The sequence below is a fragment of the Ciona robusta genome, chromosome 8 (genome assembly GCF_009617815.1).
Source record: "Ciona robusta chromosome 8, ASM961781v2".
NCBI lineage: Eukaryota > Metazoa > Chordata > Ascidiacea > Phlebobranchia > Cionidae > Ciona > Ciona robusta.
Window position 1 is genome coordinate 2566098 of NC_143242.1, and position 24687 is coordinate 2590784.

The window sequence follows — 24687 nt, forward strand, 5'->3', positions numbered from 1 at the left end:
CTAACAAACATGCTCATATTGTAATGTCTTTATACTGCCCAAAACTTTTGTATGTCTTTTCACGGGGTATTACATCTGTTGCAAAAGCCACAAATCGAAGAACGCTACCACTTTCACTCACAGTGCGTCATTTTTCAATAGCTAAGGTAATAGGTTCATTTTTATTAGGCGTTAACTAGATGTAAAAAATGGGCATTTTTTACAGTTTTTTTTGAATAATTGGTAATTATAATATAGTGGCTCATCAGCGAAAAACAACTTTTTTGTCCTCAAATATGCAACAACTGTTATTTAAAAATCTGCTTTACCTCAAAATGCTTTTATTTCCAACTGGTCAAGAGTCATTGGCTAAAAAACTTTTTTCTTAATTGTGCATTTTTATTGAGCATTTTTAACAATTCAGGTTGTGTATTCGAAGAAAGAGGATAAACCTGAAATTCTCACCGAGGAATCGTTTGTGTTCACATTAGTGAAGCCTCATGTGTTCACTGAAGTCTTGTCGTCTTTTCGAACAGACAAGAAAATTCAGTTGGAAGCAAAATCTCATGGACTTACTAGTAAGAACAAACACATTTCCAAAACGTGCTATATATATATATATACAATCAAAATCTTTCGTGTACTAACATAAAACTTTTTAAAGTTTTTGAATAACTTTTATGGTAATATCCAATCAAATTCTCACATCATTTTTTCCTGTACAACTTAGTGCGTTTTTTTTACTGGAAAATTTAACCTTTTGCATTCTTTTTCAGAATCATTGTTTAAAAAAGTGTTTTCTTCTTTCACAAAGAAATTAGCAAGGAACGACTTTTCTGTTTTGTCCATGAAAGTGAACCACGTGTAAGTAAAACATCCATTTAAAAGAATGAACAAATGAATGTAACCTGCTTTATCCTCACATGGCCATTTTGAATTGTAATTCACACAACCCATTAGTGACCACTAGGTTTGAGAAATTGCCGTTAAATGTCTTGCTCAAGGACACATACGCCCACAATGGTAGCAGCGACGAGGCTTGAAACCCATTCCCTCTAGACTAAAGGCATATGCGCTAACCACTTTGTCAAGGTGCTGGGCATCTCAAGTTACTTTCTAAATCACTAGATACTATTTTTTTCAATTTATAGCATACTATGCGATACTCATGCAAGTGTTTACGCTGCCTCATTTTTTCATTTCAATGGCATTGAAATACATTTCCTTGATTAGTTTTGTGTATCTTAAAACGTTATATACCCTTCGAAATTGATTGCATGGGAATACTTTTATTTTACACAAGTTTATCCACCACCCAGAGTGCATGGAATTTCCTCCAAACTTTACAACCTTGATGCATTACTTCCACTGTTTATTGAGCATGGATGTTCCGTTTATCCTTCACTTAAACAATTCAGTGACTTGAGGACAATCAGGTAAAAGTAAATCTGTAAATATGAATTACTTTTTATTCCAGTTTAAAAAAAAACTGGTTGATATAGTTGTTTGGTGCTATATACCATGCAAGGTGGTTTCATATACCTTATGTTGTAGGCAGCAGTATTTTATAAATGCAGAAGAGGCAGTTTGACTCACAATCTTTTCAAACAAATTTTACCTTATCGGTTGCAATGTTTACTGATTAATACAGTTCAAAAAGTTCCAAGGTGGGCCTGGTATATAAATGGTGGCACCTTTGCCTTATGTTTATACTTAAGAATTACTAAAATCTTGGTAATTCATTATGTGTATAGGTGTAACTTGGTTTGTTTTCAATGCTTCTGATTTAGAAAAGTTCAATAACATTTTCTAACAAATAATACTTAAAAATGGCGTATATATAAAGTTTTTTTTTTAATTTTTTGACCTAGAGATTCAATGTAAAACCTGCTATCATGCCACCCGCCAATGCTGTTTTGATTTGTTATATTCTTCAGTGATATATCGGAACCAACTTTATGGTATGAAAATGCAAGGTCTATCAAGAGAAAGATAATTTACCATGCTGGACCAACCAACAGTGGGAAAACACATGCAGCTTTGCAAAGGTAAACATTTTTATGCTTACTGGAATAATTTACTTATTTATACAATATACAGATATGTTTATAAGAAATTCTATGTGAAAGTAACATTTTGTGTTTTGTTGGGAATGCAGTAAGTTTTAGTTGTGTAATTTAAAAGCATTCTATACACCTGTATACCATTGCAAATAATTCTGTTGAAGCATAACCAACAACTGAACAAAATCCACACTACATACTGTACACAGTAGTGTTTAAACCCAATGAATTACCTAATATTCTAAGTAACATCAGGTATAATGTCTGAATGATACCCTAAATCACATGCTGAAAATTACAGTTTCAAAATAAATTGACAAATTTTCTATGCACTTAAATTTTCTATGAAAAATAAGTTAAAAAAAAAAAATCACAAAAATTTCTAGGTTTTATGAAGCAAAAACTGGAGTATATTGCAGCCCACTTCGTTTGTTGGCACGTGAGGTTTGTCAGAAGGCACGTGATCATGGTGTTCATTGTGATATGATCACGGGAGATGATAGAGATTATCATTACCATGAAAATGATCAAGCTAGTAAAGTTGCATGCACTGTGGAAATGACTAATTTATTCAGAAGGTAAGCAAAATCTAATGGAGTGTAACAACAACAAAATTATAACTTTTTAAATGCAAAATTCAGGACCACATCAGTGTTTTTTATGTGAAAATTTTTGTGGAAAATTTAGGAATACATCAGTGTTTTATCATGTAAAAAAATGGTGGAAAATTCAGAAATACATAAGTGTTTTTTATGTATTTTTATCAAAGTTTTAAAAACCAAATTTGCAGTGTAAAATAAGGCAATATTTTTTCTCATAATTGAAGCCAGGCCAATATTACTGGTTATCTCCCAGTGTACATGATTACCAGTTGGTTCTACCAGTAACCAGTGCACCAAGACCTCTGTGTTTCATAATCCAACCATAGAACAGTCACACATAAAAAATAAAAAAGTGCCCAAAAAAATAATCACCTACAAAGTATCATACTTGGTAACTCGTAAGCTAGCTTGAGGTGTATGAACATCCGTGTTATAACGACTGTTGTTTTCCGAACACACAAGGATAAAGTAAGTTACTATCAATGTATAGTGTTGCTACCAACATTTTACACTTTTATTTTGGCTCTTCCAGCAAGAATTTTTGTTAACCTACGTTTCGACGGCCTATTTAGGTCTATTATTACAATATAACTCATTTAGGTCTATTATTACAAGTTTATAATACAGGTTTAATGTTTACCAGATATGAGATTGCCATCATAGACGAAATACAGATGTTGTCGGACATGGAGCGCGGGTGGGCATGGACAAGAGCTTTCCTTGGTGTTTGTGCTCCTGAGATACATGTTTGTGGGGAGGCACGAGCAGTAGATATTGTGCGGCAATTGGCAGATGAATGCAATGACTCCTTTGAAGTGGTGACTTATAAAAGACTTGGAAAACTCAGGTAAAAAATGTTTTAAGATTTTCAAAAATTCACATTTTTTCCGGCATGTAAAATGTTTCAATTCAAGCAAAGGGTTTATTTTAAAACCATGCAGTTGAACAGCATGTGCACTTGTTTTTATATAAATATTTCTCAATCATACATATACGTTTGCAAATCTCCATATTTTCACTTGTCACTTGTGTAGTTTTTTGTCCCCTTCTAAACAGAAATGTCTTTTATATTTGTGTTTAAAATTACAGGGTAAAAAAGCATCCTGTTGAATCATTCAACAACCTTAAACCAGGTGATTGTATTATTTGTTTCAACAAAAGTCGCATCTATAGCTACCAAAAGAAACTCAACAGTTTAGGAATCAATGTAAGTTAGGTTCAAAAATTTTTATTTGAATGTGAATTTTTGTAACCTACTTTATCCTCGCGTGGCGGGAAAACGACAGCTGTTATAACACGGGTTTGATACCTCGTGCCAGCTTATGAGTTACCATGTATGTTAGTTTGTGAGTGATTATTTTTTTAGGGGAGAGGGGGGGTTTATGTATGGCTGATAATTTGGATAACCCATTAGTGACCACTGGGTTGCCCTTTCTGCGTTACATTTTTTGAGGAACCCTATTTTAGTATTTTTTTATTTTTGCTAAAAAGGGCTAATGAGGGAAATTAATCTTTTTTAAGTTTTAAAGTTGTGGTTTTACAAAAGAACTAAAGTAGCATAACATTAATACCAATCCTCAAGTATTCCTATCTCTATCATATACTGCAGTTTTAGCCAAGCTGTATAATAATATTGTCATTTATATACTGTGTGACCATAGATAAGGGGTTAGACTGTTCACATTGCATTAAATAATTCATTCATATTTGACCATCAGTCAGCCATTATATATGGAAGCTTACCACCAAGGACTAAACTGGAACAAGCCAAGAAATTCAATGACAAAGATCACCCATGTAATGTTCTTATAACAACTGATGCAATTGGAATGGGTCTTAACCTGTATGTATTAGGATAATACTTAAAACAGATTTTTCAATATTAATTTGTATATTTCCGGTTTAACATAGGTACATTTGTCTGTGTGTACCAATTACTGAATGAATGAATGAATGTAACTTACTTTCTCCTAGTGTGGCTGGAAAACGACAGTCGTTATAACACGGGTGTCCATACACCTTGTGCCAGCTTACGAGTTACCCAGTATGTTACTTTGTGTGTACTTATATATTTTTTAGAGTTTTTTTTAATTTTTTTATGTTTGGCTGATAATTTGGACAACCAATTAGCGACCAATTACTTCATGTTAATTGTCAGGATTTCTGTATGTTGTAATGATAGAGTTATAATATTTTGTTGACAGAAACATTCGAAGAATAATATTCAGTGATTTGTATAAAACAACTTTAACCAAGGGTGGAAGAAGAGAACTAAAACAACTCACAACTTCTCATGTAAATTACTTTGTTTTTACACAAGCATATTACATACAACAAAGTGTTGAGCTTGGAGATACAAGTTTCAATGCAATTACTCCATTGTAGACTCACCCCATTGTACGAGTCGTGTCTTTACGCACACTTTTGTTTCTATTAGAAGTTTAACTTAATTAAAACAAATGGCTCAGTGTCTGCCAAGTGTAGCAACCACGCTTATTGTCTTCCAACTAAATGTAAATATGTTTTTAACTGTAAGCGCGTTTTAACAACTGTTGTTTTGACGCTATATCCTGTCTTTTCGTTTAAAATATTTCTAAATCTTCGCTACCGTAATTAAAGAGACAAAAAAGTTATTATTATAGCTTTTTATAAAAGTTCTAACATATTGTTTTAGTAGGTACAACCTTTCTCCTTACTATTGCTTGTCCTTTCTTTGCAAAAAAAGTATTTTTTGCTTTACTTTTTAGAATTTAAAGTCATACACTTGTACCCAAAGTTATAAAGTAATACTGTTGTACTAACATAATTTTCTAAGCTATTATAAGAATATTCACCATTTTATTCCGGAAATGTAAATACCTTATGATTTCTACAGGCTTTGCAAATAGCAGGTAGAGCTGGTCGGTTCAATTCACAATACAAAGACGGTGAAGTAACATCATTGTCATCCAAACATATGCCGTTGTTGCACAAGTTACTTCGGCAGACAGCTCCAGAAATTAAGGTAAAATAGAGTGATACCTATATGTTTAATCAATTTATAAATTTTAACAAATTCTTTCTACTTATATTCCCAATTTCAACAAAATAAACTATACCAAAACTATGTAATTTAGAAAGTATTGCCACAAACAAATTAGAACAGCAAGTTCAGGAACCCATTTTATTTATTCTTACTTTTAGTTTTTCCTGTACCATGTTTTAAAGACTAGTTTTGTTGCCTATTCCCTTTTTTATTTTGATTAATCTGGTTTTCGTTGCCGCATTCAATAGGTTTGAAATAAAATTGATGTTATATTATTTTCAGGTTGCTGGCCTGCATCCCACATTTGAATTGTTGGCAGAGTTTGCTAATGTGTTAAACACAAAATCACTATCAGAAGTAATTGTGATGTTCATTGGAATGTGCGAGATGAATGAAAAACTCTTTTTCCTATGTTCACTTAAGGAGTGTCATGACATTGCTGAATATTTGGAAGATGCAAATGCCTGCAGAGGAATTTCTTTACGAGATATGTAAGGTTTTCATTTCTCATACAAACTTATTGCTAAAAACTGTTGAAAAAAGGCATTTTGTTTTTAGAGTACTTTGTTTCCACGCAATACATTCATAATGGATAACTTTTATGGATTTAGTTTTATAATAAATTCTGTATTTACAGAACAAACTTAATGTTAAAAACTGGTGAAAAAAAGCGTTTTATTTTGAAAGTACTTTGTTTTCAAGCAATATATTCATAATGAGTATTTTGGGGGGTTTTGTTTTATAATAAATTCTGTACTTACAGAAGCATATTAAATGTGTTTTTTTTATCCTTTAGGTATACATTCTGTTCAAGTCCCATTTCTTCAGGAAATAAAGAAGTTCTATCTGTGCTCGCAGCTTTTGTTAATTCCTATGCAAATAATGTTGCAGTGACTGAGCAAGATGTGAAAAGTTTACTGCGGTGGCCACCCACACAACAAGCTAAAAGTAAAACCGAAATTGAACGCTTGGAAAGCTTGCATGAAGTATTAAGGCTCTATATGTGGCTAAGGTATGCTAGACTAGTATGTGCATATCAACAACGTTAAGGTTTATGTAATGTTTAAACACTGATATTTTGTTTAATACACATGTCTGCTTACAAGCTACCACATATATTATTTTATGTGTGTTTTTTTAAATTATCTCTGACAACTTGGACACCCAAAAAGGGATCATGGGATTTAAGCAATTGTCGATAAGTGTCTTGGCTAAAGACACATACACCAATAAAAGTGGAAGTGTCAAGTCTTATACTCATAACCTCTACTCTGAAGAAAAAATTGACCAAAAAATGGGAAAATTATACCATAAATTCTTTGCATTAGTCAGAAATACGTACTACTTTATTATTTTCATACTTACTTCACACAGCTATAGATTCAAAGACATTTTTCGTGACATGTTTGCCATCAAAACCATGAGAAGACATGTTGATCGTTTGATACAAAATTCGGTTTCCAGCAAAAGTAATAGTTATACCAGTAAGTCACCATATAAAACCAAAACATTGTTCTGACTATCTAATCATTTTTTTACTCTAAATTCGACAAAACTGCTCTTCTTATATAAAATTTAATATAAGATATATTGTAACCAATATTTCATCTGCCATACTACAAAACTTCATCATATTTATTTTCACAATTATGCTTGGTAACAACATAAGCATAATGTTTTAATTTTACTTTCCACAGATGCTCACAGAAAAGTAGAACCCATTATTGACTTCACTGTGGATTGATGACAACATTCTACATTCTTATTATTTATTCGCAAGATATATTTTAGTAAATTCAAGATACAGATTGATTTTTGCATATATAGATCATCAGATAAGTTAAGATACACAAGCACAGTACAAAATCCTTCAGAGGTATCGCATGATACACAAATACAATATAGTATAGAACCTACAATGTATAAGAACTTTTCAACGCTACTAGTGTGTAACACATTCTTGAAAAAACTTGGTAAAGTGGCTTGGTAAAAATCTACTACATGAATGGATTATACACAAAACTGTTTGGAGGTTTAGTCAGTTTGATAATTGTTCTGCTGCACACTGCATGGGGAAAATAATATTATTCAGTTTAGCCCGTGGCTCCTACAGTTATGGTGTACTATAGTTTTACCACAGTGAGCTTGAAATTGAGATTAATCTAGTCACATCACTGCAGTCTGCACATTTCCTAAAATTAATGTTGGAAATAGTCACTGCTATTGCACTTACACAAGCATATGAAATCTTACAATTGTACAAAAAAATTGGGAATTTTAAAAGGAAATTTTAAGGAGAAAATCAAGAGCATTTCTAATTAGAACATTATTGATACTTTGACCAAGTGAAAGTTTGAATAGAATCTGCTGGGCTTGTTACATTAAACATGCTTTCATTAGCAACCACTGTAATAGGAACATCATCAGCTGATGTGTTGAGAACCACAAGGACAAAGCTACCACTTGGGGTTTTTGCAGCCACATATTTGATATCACTCGGTAGGTCAGTGCCAGTAGAATGAATTCTCACTGAACCTTCTACCAAAAATTTGCTGAAATGTCCCAAGTGATAAAACATAGGTTGCTTGTAGAATTCGTCTGCAGTTGCATTGGCAATAACAGGACTGTCGTCAAAATTGTTGGCCCAGTTTGGCCCTCCTTGTAAATCAAGACACATGTTCCAATCCACCCAACCAACAGCCCAGTTATTAAGGTTATCAAGAATACTGTTGCTGTATTTTACTCCTGTGTCCCATTTTCCTAAATCAGGCTGTGGACTGTCTTTGTTGCATGCTTCTGTGCCAAGAATAAATGTATCAGGAAACTTATTATGTGTGTCATCTAACACATCAGGTCCAATAAGCCAGTCCCAATACCAATGGACACCAATACCAGAAACATACTGTGCTGCTTCTTTATCTGCAAGAACAACTTCAGGAAAAGCTGGCAAAAAGAGTCGTTGGTCATCTAAAATCATGAGTTTAATATTTCCATATCCATGTTTTCTCAATGCCGGACCCAGGTCCATTTTTACAAAATCTCTCTGCATTTCTGCAGTGAAACCAGTAGACTGCCAACTACTCTTTACCAGAAGTCCATTTGAAGGTTCATTTTGAACAGTTAAGCCCCAAAATTCGATACCATGCTTTTTATATTCGTCCAAAAATCGTGTGAAATACTCGGCCCATGTTTTATGGTATTTATCTCCTGCTTGTCCTTGTAACCAACCCCTACCAATCTCATTATCAGAAGTTTTTAACCAAGCTGGTGCAGTCCATGGGCTTCCATAAAGAGAAAGGTTATTTTTGGACATTGCAAATGCCGATTTCAAAATCGGAATTTTGTAGTTTATATCTTCCTTAGCTAATGCGAAAGTAGAAAGATTAAAATCGTTCGGAGTATCCAGGTAGGTGTATTCTCGTGTAGAATAATCGCAACTTGCGATAGGAACCCTTATAATATTATATTCAATTCCCAAAGGCCCAAAATAACTAGCAATTAACTGATCTTGTGTCTTAGAGCTCAGAGACTTAATATTAATGGTTGCAGCATCAGTAGCAGCGCCACCAAAGCCTTTGATGGTCTGAAAAACTTTCTTATCGGTTACTGTAATAGTTGGTTGGCCAGTCGAAAAGCCTTGTGCCTTTTGAAGTTGTTCCAATGAAAAATCAAATCTTGATTTACTTTTTGATGTTGTGTACACACTTACCGAGTTCAATGGTACCGGTCGGTTTGTAAGCAGAGTGTCACAATATGTAGCATTGCAAACGCAGACGAACGACTCGTGCCCATAATCTCGAGGTACGCATGGTTCGGACAAAGCACTTTGTATTATAACGACGAATGCAAACAAAAAGCGAATCATTGCCTATCTCAGCCTTTATTCCTGCAATATTAAAGTTAAGACGCACGGTTAAAAATACATCCTCTTATTTATTACAAACTTAACCGAAATACTGACTGCTCACTGCTGTACAAGACAACATGTACAAAACAAAAAAGTGACTATGTCGTCATTCTGACAAAATATTATTGATTCTTTTGTTGCGCACGTAGTTGAGTTTAAAGGGTACATTAAATTCAACGGAAAAGCCTCGCATTGCAAGATTGCAGAACGACATAACGATAAAGTGGAACTTGTCAACTACATTGAAAATAAGTGGAAAGCAAACAGACTGGACAACTTAAGAGTTATTTGTAAACTTGGTAAAGAAGATGTGGTGGATACGAAACATACCGCAGGAACAAACCCACATATGCACATTTCTGTGTCGTCTACCCTACATTTCTACTGCAATAACTCGAAGTTTACTAAATGAAAAATCTGTTTTATCATCCTCGTTCCTTACACTTTGATATTTAGGTTTGTTCTTTGATATTTAAGTTTGTTCTGATCAATGTGCAAACAAATTGCAGCGTCATTTGTTTACTAACTGCAGTGCCAACAATGCGGGCAAGCATGTCTTTTGTAGGGGCGCCCGCGTCTCGACGTGCCTTAGTCAGTTCAGTTCGATTATCTAGACGAGGTGCGCCAGTTAAACACCTTGTTGCGAGTCGCGGCTGTCCTACGCGCTGTATCCTACTCTCGGAATGTGCGCTGTATTTGGGAGAAGTTTCTTGCTTCTGTCTTCTGGTACTGACGTTGTCTTGTTGAGTATGACTCGGTTATTTGAACATCAACTTGTATTGAGGCGTTATAAACTTTTCAACAGTAAACAAGTACCAAAAGCAACTCCAACGTTTACAATCACGTAACCCTATCTAGTTAGTCACTGGTCTCTCGAAGCGTCTGCGTGTTTCTCCGTCTCATAACATGTACGGTAAGGTTTATAAAGGGGAATTGAAGTAAAAGGACAGATGTAACTTTACGACGTGACAAATGTTAGGAGAGAAACCATATAAATACATCAACACCATAAGCGAACATATGTTGCTATAAAGATTTACAACCACAATAAACCGAACCGCTACATTTACTTCCCTCCTCAGAGGTATGGCTAGAAATTAACGGTTTAAAGTTAATAAAAAGGCATACTTCGTAAAAGAATAATACTAAAAATCGTTTAACTAAATCTCGAACCAGCCTTGCTGCATGTGCAATATGGTAAAGGCATAACTTTTTAAAACGACATAAATTATACAATTAGATACAATGTTGACACGAAATACAAATCAATATCACCTAATATCATATTAACGAGGTAATAAAATAAATTATACTTGACCCACAACGTTTGGATTATTGCGGTACTGTAAGGGTCGTGTACTAGGGTCTTGTATTTTTCTAGGTCTAATCGAATTTTTAACTGGACGTGTTTGTTGGGGAAGGGAAAGGTTTGGGTTAGGTAAGGGGTCGCTACGAGAGGTATTTTGCTTTCTCCAAGCGAACAACTGCTTGATTGATGAAATTGTCAAAACAAGCCCCCAGAACATTGCAATTATTTGTAGTATCGAAACTACAGCGTTTATTAACGGACTGGTGATGGCTGATAAACCAAGAAGAAAAGCATGTTTTGCTATCTTATCGATGGACTTGCCTATGAATTCAGGATCTGCATCTGCTGTCTCATTGACGTCCTCGTTCAGGAGTTGATTAATTTTCTCCGTAGTAACTTGCGATTGGGTGATTGAGCCTAAGATGGCATTGAAATCTTCTAGACCCATTGACGAGAGAGGAAATTGTTTCGCTAGGGAAACAAAATCATATACTCTTACAGGTTCTGCAATCGGAGTTAACGAGGGAAATATGGAACGAACATGAACATCCGAGTGTTCTAATGTATAATTGTCATACAAGTAGAACTGTTCGTTGATACGAAACGTGAATGTTCTGCCCGGAGTATAGTGCTCTACCAGTCGTACTCCTTCATAGACCACGTCGTTTTTCATTACTTGACCAATTCTTAACGATCCGTTGGAATCGGTAAAGTAAACGAGTGGACGTATTGAAAAATGGGACTTGTATTGAAGACTGTGGCGTAATGTGGCATTTATTTGCTCACATACAATTTCAGTTATCACGTCCCCGACGGTAATCGCAGCTCGGGAGCTACCCATTATTGCTGAAAGCACTTCACTAGGAAATTGTCGGCTAGAGATAGAATAGAGTGCAGCGAGAAAGTTTTGCAGTTGACATTCAAGGTATAAAAAGTCTACCGAAGTCTTGATCGCCTGTTCTTGAATGATTGCATTGAGTTCGTTAAGATAACGATCCTCGGGTCTTGATGCATTAAACACCAGTGGGTTGGAGAGGTTAGCAGGTTTTGTTTCAAATTGATCTAAATCTTCTAATCGCTTACACGAATAAGGTACAAACATTAGTCCACTGAAGTCACAGTAAGAGTAGTCCGGGAAACAGACACTTGAATATTTGCCGCACGATATCCAATGTTGAATGGAGATGCCTAAATTCAATAGTTCAAGACGATACAACCTTCCTGAAGAGTTGTAATGTAGTAGCAGTTCGTCGTCGGACAAAAATTCTGTGAAAGGACAATCTAGATTCTCTGGGACCTTCCAAACATAAGTTTTAGAGTTCACGTAGCAAAATCCTTTTCGAATATCACAATGGGACATAACTGACATTGCACTGTTAATTTTATGGTTTACATGATCGTACTCCATAATTGACTTCATTAATAACGCATTCGTCACTTTTCCCGAAACATGAGTGGGCCACGTGAAATCTTTGGGAACCTTGTTTTTTTGTTGTCCAAACACCCTTGCCGTCTTCTTCGAGTTTTCCAACGTTCGGAGCGGTGAGAGTTCTTACCCAATCTGAGCATAGGCCATGATGAGGCGGTGCATCAATCTTGGTACTTAAATCTTGTACTTGAGCTCCAAAGAAGTAGTAAACGTTGTCATACTCTACAGAAAAGGTTTGGCAGACATATACCTCAACTTTTATGAAAGCTTCGGCCGGCCGGTACACATGAGCCTTACATTTTTCTGTTCTTAATTTTTGGTGTCTGATACAAGGTTTTGGAGGTTCGATGTAATATTCCGCCTTAGACAATTGTTGGTGGCACAACTTCAGAGGAATTTTCCCTATGCCCAACGTCGTGGACACGTATCCAAAAATAATCCATATCATGGTTACATCCAGAAACATCGTTTTCAACTAAGATGGTAATCGCGAAGATGAGAAGGAATTGCAACTCTTCTCCCTAGTCTAGTACGTCTTGGTGCTTCCGCAGCTGGAGGTGGAGATGGATCAGGTGCAGGATCTCCAGTATTTGGAATATCGAAAAATTCAGGATTTAATATATCGCTAGGGCTAACGTGCACCTGTAACGAAGTAGGTGTGGGATTATCTGATTCGGTGTCAGTATCTGGAATCAAAACATTAGCTGCTTTAAGTCGATCTACTGTTACAGTATTTGGAATTCCGTTATAATCTAGTGTGAAATATTTTGCGTCACGTTTAAGTATTTTGAAAGGTCCGTCATATGGCCTTTGTAACGGCCTTCTCACTGCATCGTGTCGAACAAATACATGTGAGCAGTTTTGTAGGTTGTCTTCCAAATACTCCATTCGTGGACCCGGTATTCTTGGTGCCGTTGCTTTAAGGTTTCTCATGAACGTTCTAAACCGATGGATGTAGTCATGAGAATCCCATGATCGGGAAGTTCCTTCCTGATGTACCAGTTCCCCTGGTAAACGAAGTGTCGTCCCATAAACCAGTTCCGATGTTGCATATCCGATGTCTTCTTTGATCGAATTCCTGATTCCTAATAAAACCAAACCAAGATTAGAATACCAATCTTCAGGATTCTCCTGTGCCTTCAAAGAGGTTTTAAGTTGTCTATGCAGGCGTTCCACTTGACCATTGGCACAAGGTCTGTAAGCACAGGTGTGTTGCAACTTACTTCCTAGAAATTCCGCAAAGTGATGAAAGAGATGTGATGTAAAATTGCTTCCTCGATCAGTAGTTATCAACTCCGGGGAACCAAAACGACTCACCCAATGTAAAAGAAATGAGTTGCAAATAGTTTCCGCCGTTGTATCTTTAATGCAGATAACTTCAGGCCATCTCGTATAACGGTCCACACAAGTAAGTAGATAAGAATAACCACGAGAAGGTGGTAAAGGTCCTACAACATCTAGATGTACGTGACTGAATCGTGCCGTGGGCAATTTGAAGCGTGCCAGTGGCGCTTGATTATGCCGGATTATCTTTGAACGTTGACAAGCATCACAAAGTTTACACCAACTCCGTATATCTGTATTCATGTTTGGCCACATAAATCGATCTCGTATGAGTTTAGTTGTAGATCGTATACCAGGATGCGATAAGCAATGAATCGTGCGGAATACCTTCTTACGGAGTGTTTGGGGAACTACAGGCCTAGGTTTACCTGTAGCAACGTCGCATATAATGGTGGTATCGCTTTCCTTCAAGTAAATTTTCTTAAACTTCATAGAACTCGCTTCCCCGGTCACAAGATTCTTAATTGAGACGTCGTTTGCTTGAGCCGCCGCCATTTCGGCATGGTTGATAGGCTCTAAAGCTTCAAAAATGTTATTGATCTCTATACGTGACAAGGCGTCAGCCACCACGTTTTGTGTCCCTGGTAGATATTGGATATCCGAGGTATATTCGGATATGTAAGCCAAATGCCTTGCTTGTCTTCCAGTTGCATTTTCTCGGGGTGTGTGAAAAGCGCTAATTAGAGGTTTGTGATCTGTTCTGATTACAAATTCACGACCTTCCAGAAAATATCTAAAGTGTTTTACAGCGAGATAGACCGCTAGAAGTTCTCTATCAAATGCAGAATATTTGACTTGCCTGGCATTGAATGCTTTAGAATAAAATGCCAGCGGTTGCCATCCGTCATCTATACGCTGTTGTAAAACGGCTCCGGCTGCGATCATTGAGGCATCCACCACTAACGCGGTTGGGGCGTTTGGTTCAGGATACGCGAGCATTGCTGAACCGGCAAGTTTTAATTTAAGCCTTACAAACGCTTCTTCAAGTTTCGGGTTCCATGGAATAGTATATTTTCCCTTTTTCTTCGGTGTAAGCAGTTCGTTTAAAGGCTTAGCTATCTCAGCGCAACTCGGAATGAAACGAAAATAGAAGTTTACCATTCCTAGAAATCTTCGTAATTGTTTGAGTGTTTTCGGTTGGGGAAAGTCTTTGATTACCTGGATTTTCTCCTCCAAAGGTCGAATTCCTTCCGTGGTAATTCGATGGCCCAGAAAGTTCATTGTAGTCACTCCGAATTCGCATTTCGATGGATTGACCACGACTCCATTATCTCTCAGGCGCTGGAAAAATATCTCTAAGTGTTCCTGGTGTTCTTCTGGATTTGAACTAGCTATCAATACATCATCCAAATAGCAGTAGCAAAAGTCCAACCCTCTGAGAATATCATCCATAAATCGCTGGAATGAATTAGCCGCACATCTCAGTCCAAAAGGCATTTTTAGAAACTCAAATGCACCGAAAGGAGTTGAAATTGCGGTTTTATGAATGTCCTCGGGATCAACAGGAATATGGTAATAAGCCTTTAACAGGTCGATCTTAGAAAACAGCTGGACTCCATGCAAAGAGTTGACGAAGTCATGTATATGAGGAATTGGGTACCTGTCGGGTAGAGTGATTGAGTTTAAACGACGGTAATCTCCGCATATTCTCCAAGTCTTGTCCTTTTTCGGGACCATGAGCAATGGTGAGGCCCAGTTGCTGTCCGATCTTCGAATAACTCCAAGTTCTAGCATGTGCATAAATTCAGCTTTAGCGATCTCACTCAACTCCGGTGACAATCGTCTTGGTCTACCGAATACTGGGTTTCCTCTGGTCATTATTTTATGGGTAACTTTGTGTTTTACCTCAGGGATCTTTTGTTTCGGGTGTGTAACATCCGAATATTTTTTTAAGATTGCTTCGTATACGTTGGTTGGGTTAGGTGAAACAAACGTGGCCGAAACAGAGGTGCTCATGCCGGAATTCTTCCCCCTAATAAACTCCTTTGTAACAACGTTACACACTTTTCGTGAGTTTAAGTCAACCGTGAAGTTAAAATGTTCTAGGAAGTCCGCTCCTAGTATGGGAATATCAACATCGGCGATTGCAAATATCCAAGGATAATTATGTTCGTGGCCAAAGTTTAGTGAAATAAATCGCTCACCGTAAGTTGCCATATTTGTTCCATTAGAAGCAATTAAATCCCGTCCGGTGTTACGTCTTGTCCGATCATCCTTTACAGGAGGTGTTATACTTATTGCCGCTCCCGTGTCGATTAAATAGTTGGTATTGGTAGTCAGGTCCGTAATAAATAACAAACGAGGCGATTTCATTGTCATTTTGCCGACGTTATACGCCCTGTTTAACGTCGACTTTGCTCGTTTTTTGTTTGGTCCGAGCGTTCTTCTCTCCGCTGTTCCGGAGCATGTGGATATCGTTCTCTCGGTCTTCTCCAATTTCCACGTCCTCTATTATTCCACGGACGTCTGCCAGATTGAAACGTATTTCGTTCTGATCTTTCATTTCGCGGGTTGTAGGAATTAGATGTAGATGGCATATCTCGCAGGCGTGCTGAAATTTCATCTAATCGGTCCGTTAAAGAAGCAGTGATTGCGACTAAATCTTCCTGAACTTTATTGTCAAACCTTTGCTGAGGTTGCTGGTGCGTCTGCGATGTGCCAAATGGTTGCCGCTGATTATCCATGATTGAATCAGCTCGTTGGGCCAATTGAGATAACGTGTCCGTAAGGTGGCCATTTAATACGACTTGCACATAATCAGGTAGTCTCTTCAAAAATAGCTCTCTCACCAAATGATGTGACAGTCTTGAATCCTCAAAACCAGTCAACTGTAACATTTTACGCATTAATTGCGATGGTTTTTGGTCGCCCAAGTGTTCATATGCCAGCAATCGTCGAATTCTTTCCGAGTTCGACATAGAATAATGTTCAATCAGTCGTGTTTTTAACGACGTATATGGCGCAAGTCTATCTTTAGCAGAAGTAATATAGCTCACCGATCGTATGTGGCGTGGTTTGAGCGAGCGAATGACCATTTGGTACTTCTTTCCTTCCGAAATAATTCCGTTCTCATGAAAGGTACTCTCCGCGATATCGAACCAAGTCTGCGGGTCTTCCTCCCAAAAATCTGCCAGACTAATTGACGCCGATTGTAGGAAATTATGCAGACCATGAAGAGTGGTACTAAGATCAACAGGTTGACGTTGTGCCGGGTTAGGGTTATATCGGGTTGGTGAATTCGTTCGAGTCGGCTCCAAATCTCTCGTAGCAAGGTAGGGGATATTAGAAGGGCAAAGGGTGGGATTTGGATCAGGAGGGTTAGGGTAGTTAAAAGTTACTCTTGGTGGATCATTATGGTTAGGGGTAGGCAACAAAACTCGTTCAGTCGAATCAGAGTTCACGACCGAAAAGGTTTCATCAAAAAAATGACCCGGTTCATATACCGGGTCGTATTGGTTATAATCCCGAGGTATAGGAGAGGAATTATTCTCTCTAGCAGATCTAGCACGAAAATTAAAAAATCTTCTCATGGTAATATATGTTATTATAACAAAAAAAAAAAAAAAAATAATAAGAATAAATATGTTACGAAATAAAAAGAATCTAAAAGAGTTACTGAATTGTCCGTAAAGATAGTGTTTGAAGATGAATCCACGTAGATCTTGAAGAGTTAATCCGAATATTTAATCCCAAGTTCGTAAATAAGTTCTTGTAAAATCCCAACGAAGATATAATCCAATTCCCGTAGTTGTTTCTTGATGGAGCACAGAAATCAAATTCAATAAGAATTCGTGGGCTCCTCGAAAATTGGCCTCACAAATCTTATGAGTATAACTATTTCTCCGAAATGTTCTTGAAGTCGGGGTCACCAAATATGTAGGGGCGCCCGCGTCTCGACGTGCCTTAGTCAGTTCAGTTCGATTATCTAGACGAGGTGCGCCAGTTAAACACCTTGTTGCGAGTCGCGGCTGTCCTACGCGCTGTATCCTACTCTCGGAATGTGCGCTGTATTTGGGAGAAGTTTCTTGCTTCTGTCTTCTGGTACTGACGTTGTCTTGTTGAGTATGACTCGGTTATTTGAACATCAACTTGTATTGAGGCGTTATAAACTTTTCAACAGTAAACAAGTACCAAAAGCAACTCCAACGTTTACAATCACGTAACCCTATCTAGTTAGTCACTGGTCTCTCGAAGCGTCTGCGTGTTTCTCCGTCTCATAACATGTACGGTAAGGTTTATAAAGGGGAATTGAAGTAAAAGGACAGATGTAACTTTACGACGTGACAAATGTTAGGAGAGAAACCATATAAATACATCAACACCATAAGCGAACATATGTTGCTATAAAGATTTACAACCACAATAAACCGAACCGCTACACTTTACAATAATTTCCTAGGGGAGTTACTGGCAGCCCTACAGTGCAAACAGATAAACTTTACAAGGCATAGTCGTTAAGTTTGATTCTGAGCTCGATTCGCAGTGAGATTATAGTAAGGTTCTGTAAAGCGCTTATAAAACGTCATGCCTTCAAGATTTGTTGTTGTGTTGGTCTCTGTACTTGCTATTTCAGTTTCAATTGGCATCGGAGTTATAATTGGGTATTTTTCTCAACCGTCCGCCAACAGTAACGTCCAGACACCGATCGAGGATGAGTCTATCCAGCAAAAGTTAATGAATAGTATGAATAAGGAAAATATCCGGACACATCTCAAGTAGGCAACAAATAACCTTGAATCTATAAGTTTAGTCTGTTATTTTGGCACACATAAATTTACAGTAGGGTGGGAGAGGATGGAACACATTTTATGTTCTTGTTCTACTTGGTAGTAAACTAAAAACGTTTAAAAAAAATTTAAAACGCAGTATCTTTACAACTCCCATAGACCGTCGGTAATTGTTTAAAACGATCAAGATACTTGGATCCTATGTGCTAAAGGTGTCCCATCTTCCTCCACCTTACTATATATATATTTCAAGATTTCTGACGAAAAAGCCCCACATCGCGGGGCGAAGCAACGACGAGGTGGAACTTGTGACCTACATTGAAAACGAGTGGAAAGCGAACGGACTGGACAACGTAGTAAGCTACCCGTACAACGTCTTGTTATCATACCCGAAACAAGGAGACTCGAACTACGTTGCAATAGTTGCGGCTGACGGTACAGAGTCCGATATATCACAACGAAAAGAACTAGTCATCGACCCGGAACAAAATGACCCCGACGTGGTAGATCCGTTTAACGCTTATTCTGCGGCGGGAGAGCCGGAGGTATAGTTATTTTTCGTCTTCAGGCACACATGGTAGGGCGGGGTAAGATGGGATACGTTTTTATTCTCTTTCTCGTCGCATTTGGTGGTAAACAAAGAATTTTTATAGAAATGCATAAAAGTATGGTTGCTCGACTCCAAAAGAGCGTTGATTGCTTAAAACTCGCTCAGGAAATGTAGGATTTACGTGAAAACGGTATCCCATTTTACCCCCAGTACTATATAGCCTACGTAATAGCGGTATACGAGTATTTACTGTGCACCATCTATTTCCAACAGGGTGATATCGTCTACGTGAATTACGGAACCATAGACGACTTCATTTACTTAAACAGGACGATGCTCATTGATTTTCACAACAAAATCTGCATCGCAAGATACGGCTCAATTTTCCGAGGAGATAAAGGTAGTCAAGTACAAATGTCGAGTTCTAAGTGTGGTACTGTGGGGGTTGACATTTCATCCCATTTTTTTACTATCAGTGATTTTACCAATTAGTAACACTATATTAAAGTCATAAGAATAAGGTTATATAGTTCTATGAATATTCTTTGTTTATTACCATCTTACCGTAGTATATAGTAGGGTGGGGGAAGATGGGACACCTTTTCGTTCTCTTTTCGCGTCCCATTTGGTAGTAAACAAAGAACATTCAAAGAATTATAAAACCGTATCCTCACGACTCTCATAGACCGTTGTTAATTGTTTAAAACACGATCAGGATATTTCGATATTATGTGCTAAAGGTGACCCATCCTCCCTACAGTACTCTACTATATGGCGATTTTCGAAAGACTATTTTTGTGTGAACCTATATTCATTGTGGGAAAACTCTAATTTCTTTAAATCAATCGCTGCTTCTTTATCAGCAAAGCACGCAGAGCAATACGGTTGTGCTGGTCTTATACTTTACTCCGACCCAGCAAACTACTGTGTTCCTGGCGAAGGGGTTTACCCCGACAGTTGGTACCTCCCACCCACTGGTGCACAGAGAGGAAATCTAAAACTTGCTCGCGGCGATCCAAGGACCATCGATTATCCTTCGATTCGTAAGAACTTTGTGTATTTTTTACAATTTAACCCAAAAATGAATGTTATAAATAATCAACAATTTTTACTATTTTACAGTATACAATTTTGGCATAGTCGGGTGGGGGAAGATGGGAGACTATTCATTCTATTTTGTTGTCCAATTTGGTAATACAAACTTTATCCTCACCACTCCCATAGTCCGTTTTTAATTGTTTAAAACACGCTGAGGATATTTGGATATTATGTGCTAAAGGTGTCTCGTCTTCCCCTTCCCTACTACATATACACAAGAAATTCGTTTATAAATCATTCCCGCTCTTACATTTTCAGTAATTTAATTTTATTTCAGCTACTGCATGGTTTAAAAACGTGAGTGAAACATCTTTACCGAAAATTCCAGTCACACCAATAGGTTATATCGACGCTGTGAAGTACTTGAGCAAAATGGGTGGACCTGTCGTACCTGAAGGCTGGAGTGGCGGTCTGAACATTACGTACAGAATAGGCCCAGGATTTTCTGGCACTTACGCAAGCAGGTATATATAGTAGGATGGGGTAAGATCGGACGCTTGCTCATATTGCCTCATATTTCAAAAACAGATTATTACGACTTTTGGGGGATATCATGAATTCGTAGTATATAGTACTGTGGAGAAAGATGGGACACCTTTAGCACATAATTTTCAAGTATCATGATCGTGTTTTAATCAATTAACAACGGTCTATAAGAGTCGAGGGGGTACCGTTTTATAATTCTATGAATGTTCTTTGTTTACTACTAAATGAGACGAGTAAATAAAAGGAAAAGGTGTTGATTTTTGTTTTCATTTGTTTTGTCCACCATCAAATGTAAACAAATAAAAGCAGATTTAAATAAGTGTCCCAACTTACCCTACTATATTGTTGGATGGATTAGTTTAGTGATACAAAATAATAAAACACAATTTAACCTCCTCGTGGATTAGAAACGCGCTTGTAGTTTTATCATACACTTTTCAATAGGAGAAATAGTTACAAATTTGTTTTTGCAGCAAAATGAAAATGAGCGTAAAAACAGAGAACGAAGAAAAGGAAATTAAGAATGTGATGGGATTTATAAGAGGCTCAGTTGAACCTGGTAAACTAGTGTTTAATAAGACTATAGATTCTATCTAAAATCTGTTACCACCTAAAAATATTCCGACGTGACCAACTAGCGCTTTTACATGGTATATACAGTATTATCTTGGTTTATAACTTTTTATTGGCTTAATCTCTTAGAAAATTAACATTAAAATGTTTTTTTTGGATTTTTTTTTAAATGGTCGTTAATCGCAAAACATCTTGTGCATTTTAGACCGATATGTTTTGTTCGGCAATCACCGCGATGCTTGGGTGTTTGGTGCCACTGACCCCTCCAGCGGAACCGCTGTGCTTATGGAGATGGTACGATCGTATAGTGTGATGTTAAAACAAGGTTGGCGACCCAGAAGAACTCTCGTGTTTTGTAGTTGGGGCGCGGAAGAATATGGTCTTATTGGTTCTACAGAATGGGTTGAGGTTAGAGTATGTCATTTCTTGTGCTCGCGGTGGTTTGGACGCTCGCATTGTAATAAAGGATACCTGGTTTAATGTTTAGGTCGCTTCCTCCACCTTGTACTACTGCGAAGTGCATTTAGTGAATATACTAACTTTGCTTGGTGGTTATTTATGGGTCGTCGTAAAATACACAAAAACAATCATTCACAGAGTTACATTCGGTAACTCGTAAGCGGGCACAGGGTATATAAAACAGAACAACCGTGTTATAACGACTGTTGTGTCCCAACACGCAAGGATAAACAAATGCCATCAAAATTACGACGTATAAAAATCAAAAACTTGTTTCGCTACGAGTAAATTTGAAATTGGTGAACTATGCATTGTCAAAATATAACATACATTCTCTTTAAACAGGAATTCCAGAAACAACTTCTGTTTCGAGCAGTGGCTTATATTAATGTTGACGTCAGCGTTAAATCTTCCTACGTGTTTTCATGCCGTGGAGTTTATAGTTTGAGTAATCTAATGTTCGACGTGGCAAAGTCGATCCCAAACCCTGATACAGCAGAGGTGTCTAAAGGAAGAACAACAGTATATGATACTTGGCTCTTACGAAGTCCATTCAATTCTTCTGATCCAAGTTCCCTGCCATTGTAAGTTTATAATACAGTACGGTGATGCAAAATAAGACATGTTTTAATTCTTATAACTATAATAAGAATAAAAAAAAGAGTTTTTACAGAATTATATAAACGTAGATTTTTCACCAAAAAAGAGCGGTGTTAATTCGGGAAATATATATGATTTAGTTTAGGAGCTCACCGTTTTCATCTTACCCCACAGTATTATACATTATATGTCTGGTGAGCATTTATGTTTAATAATTAAGTTAATGATTTACAACCATCCTCAATACTATAACCCACGACCGTAACTATAAGTGTCTTTCAAACATAGTTTCAATATGTACCGTAAACTCGTAAAAGTAAATGGCTTATACGGAAAAGGACAAACATGTAATTTTACAACGCCTCTTTGTATTTTGCGCATCGTTAGCAAATAGTGCATTCTATTATCCAGTTTCGGCACGTTGGGTTCTGGAAGTGATTACACCATGTTTCTACAAAGCGTTGGTGTTCCAGCTATTGATATGACGTACGACTATGATCGGGTATAATACGTCTCTTGTTTTTATTGCTCCAATTTCACATTGACACACATTAATATAGTACTGTGTGGGAAGATAGGACACCTTTAGCACATAATATCCAAATATCCTGAATGTGTTTTAAAGAATTAACAACGGTCTACGGGAGTCGTGAGGATACGGTTTTATAATTCTTTGAATGTTTTACCAAATGGAACGAGAAAATAGAATGAAAAGTTACTCCATCTCTCCATCCCCCCCCTACTATATATTATTTTTTTCAATAAATTGTTTTTTACTAGTTTGTGTTATAACGTTTGTTTTACTTTTCAATAAAACAATGCCTTCAGAAGTACATGATATTAAAATTTGACCCACGTTTTTACTCGCATACAAAAAATATTTACCAGCATACTGTTTTAGGGACTTGGTATATCTTCCTACCCACTTTACCACTCTGTGTATGAGACGTTTGACATGGTGACTACATACGTTGATCCAGAGTTCACTTATCATCTGGCCATGGCTCGCATTTGGGCAGAAGCCGGACGCCGGTTGTCGGATTCTGTTATCCTGCCCATTGATTGCAGATTATACGGTGTCTACCTCGATAGGAGTTATGATAGCCTGATGACAATATACGGAAAGAGCATGAGAGGAAATGGTATAGATACAGGTCTGTATAACTAGGGATTATTTTACGAATAAAAAAAATTAGAACCCTCACGCCCGTATATAATAAAGTGGGACACCCTTGGATTCCATTTTGTCGTCACATTTGGAGGTAAACTAAGAGCATTCAAAGAATTATAAAACCGTATCCTCACAACTCCCACAGACCGTTGTTAATTGTTTTAAACACGCTCAGGATATTTGGTTGTTATGTGCTTAGGCTGTCCCATCTTACCCCACAGTACTATTTACTAGTTTAGGTATAGTGTGGGTTTATATTTTGTCCAAAATTAAGCGTAATTGTTATCATTTTACAGATAAGCTAAAAGAAGTAATCGATTTGTTTGCTGTTGCCGCGAATGAAATTCACGACAGAGAAAACACGCTGGACCTTACGAAGTTAGAATGTTACTTAATTCATTTTAACCGTCAGTTATATTTACGTAGAACAATAGGTGTATAGCGACCACGCTTATTTTCTTTCAATTAAATGTAAAGATTTTTACCTTTAAGCGTGTTTTAACAACTGTTGTTGTGTCGCTATATCCTGTCTTTTCGTTTGAAAATATTCTAAATCTTTTCTACCGTATAATTCAAGAGACAAAGAAAAGTTTTATTTACATACTTTTTTTCAGTGATTTCCTGGTCCGGGGGTACAACGATCAACTGATGCAATTAGAAAGAGCATTTCTGGATCAAAATCCACTTCCTGGAAGGCCTGTGTACAGGTGGGCTAGTGTAATGGAAAAAATAATTCAATTGCGGAAAAGGTTTCATATTTGTATATTATATTAGGGCGGGGAAAGATGGGACACATTTTAACTCTATTTTCTTGCCCCATTTTGTAGTAAACAAAGAACATTTATAGAATGAAAAAACTATATCCTTACGACTCCCATAGAGCGATGTTAATTATTTAAAAAACTTTTCTTCCCCTAACCTACTATATCGACTGCCATTCCACGCATAAATAAATTATTAATTCTTATTTTTAACGGGCACATATTCTACAGACATTACATAACTGCACCAAGCCAGCACAACAACTACGGTAACTCTGGTTTCCCTGGTTTAGTGGACTCGATGTTTGATATAGACGCAGATCCTGATCAAGTGGGAAGATGGGAAGAAGTGAAAAGACAATATTCGATTCTCATTTTTCACATTCTATCAGCAGCATCGACACTGCGCACTCCAGTGCCGATGTAACTATGTTCGATTATGCTGCAAATATATATTTTAAAAGGCCATTAAGTCGATGAATATTAAAAATAATGCAAACCGTGCGCTTGGTCCATCTCTCGTTCATGTTTCGTCGCTGTTCGGGAAGTTTTTTCGGCAAATTTTTAGAGGAATATTTAGAGTACTCACGACACGGACGGGTGT

At 37.1% G+C, this 24687-nt stretch overlaps 4 protein-coding genes across 5 annotated transcripts; 2 read left to right on the top strand and 2 right to left on the bottom strand.

Annotated features, from left to right (window-relative positions):
• The first annotated feature begins 13 nt into the window (after positions 1-13).
• LOC149732244 (ATP-dependent RNA helicase SUPV3L1, mitochondrial-like) lies at positions 14-7481 on the top strand. 2 transcript variants are annotated; one of them, XM_089883604.1, is made up of 15 exons: positions 14-146; positions 404-557; positions 756-843; positions 1299-1415; positions 1917-2027; positions 2429-2620; positions 3288-3491; positions 3734-3851; positions 4363-4487; positions 4849-4939; positions 5520-5648; positions 5952-6160; positions 6466-6681; positions 7044-7153; positions 7367-7481. In XM_089883604.1, the coding sequence occupies exons 1-15, from the start codon at positions 24-26 to the stop codon at positions 7411-7413; spliced, it is 2034 nt and encodes a 677-aa protein (XP_089739730.1). In that variant the 5' UTR covers positions 14-23; the 3' UTR covers positions 7414-7481. The 2 variants fall into 2 exon arrangements, with proteins under 2 accessions (XP_089739730.1, XP_089739731.1); XM_089883605.1 differs by lacking the exon at positions 7044-7153.
• A 47-nt stretch (positions 7482-7528) lies between these two features.
• Positions 7529-9586, bottom strand: LOC149732245 (lysosomal acid glucosylceramidase-like). Its single transcript, XM_089883613.1, has one exon. The coding sequence runs from the start codon at positions 9532-9534 to the stop codon at positions 7996-7998; it is 1539 nt and encodes a 512-aa protein (XP_089739739.1). The 5' UTR covers positions 9535-9586; the 3' UTR covers positions 7529-7995.
• A 2288-nt stretch (positions 9587-11874) lies between these two features.
• LOC149732246 (putative N-acetylated-alpha-linked acidic dipeptidase) lies at positions 11875-24587 on the top strand. The gene is made up of 14 exons (XM_089883600.1): positions 11875-12011; positions 17291-18373; positions 18639-18930; positions 19209-19335; positions 19799-19978; positions 20311-20497; positions 20993-21078; positions 21298-21500; positions 21897-22135; positions 22563-22653; positions 23053-23305; positions 23619-23700; positions 23937-24029; positions 24315-24587. Exons 2-14 carry the CDS (start codon positions 18183-18185, stop codon positions 24508-24510), a joined length of 2220 nt encoding a protein of 739 aa, XP_089739726.1. The 5' UTR covers positions 11875-12011; positions 17291-18182; the 3' UTR covers positions 24511-24587.
• LOC149732247 (uncharacterized) lies at positions 15841-17291 on the bottom strand. Its single transcript, XM_089883638.1, has 2 exons — positions 16655-17291; positions 15841-16486 (listed from the first exon to the last, which is right to left on the bottom strand). The coding sequence occupies exons 1-2, from the start codon at positions 17186-17188 to the stop codon at positions 16001-16003; spliced, it is 1020 nt and encodes a 339-aa protein (XP_089739764.1). The 5' UTR covers positions 17189-17291; the 3' UTR covers positions 15841-16000.
• Positions 24588-24687: the final 100 nt, after the last annotated feature.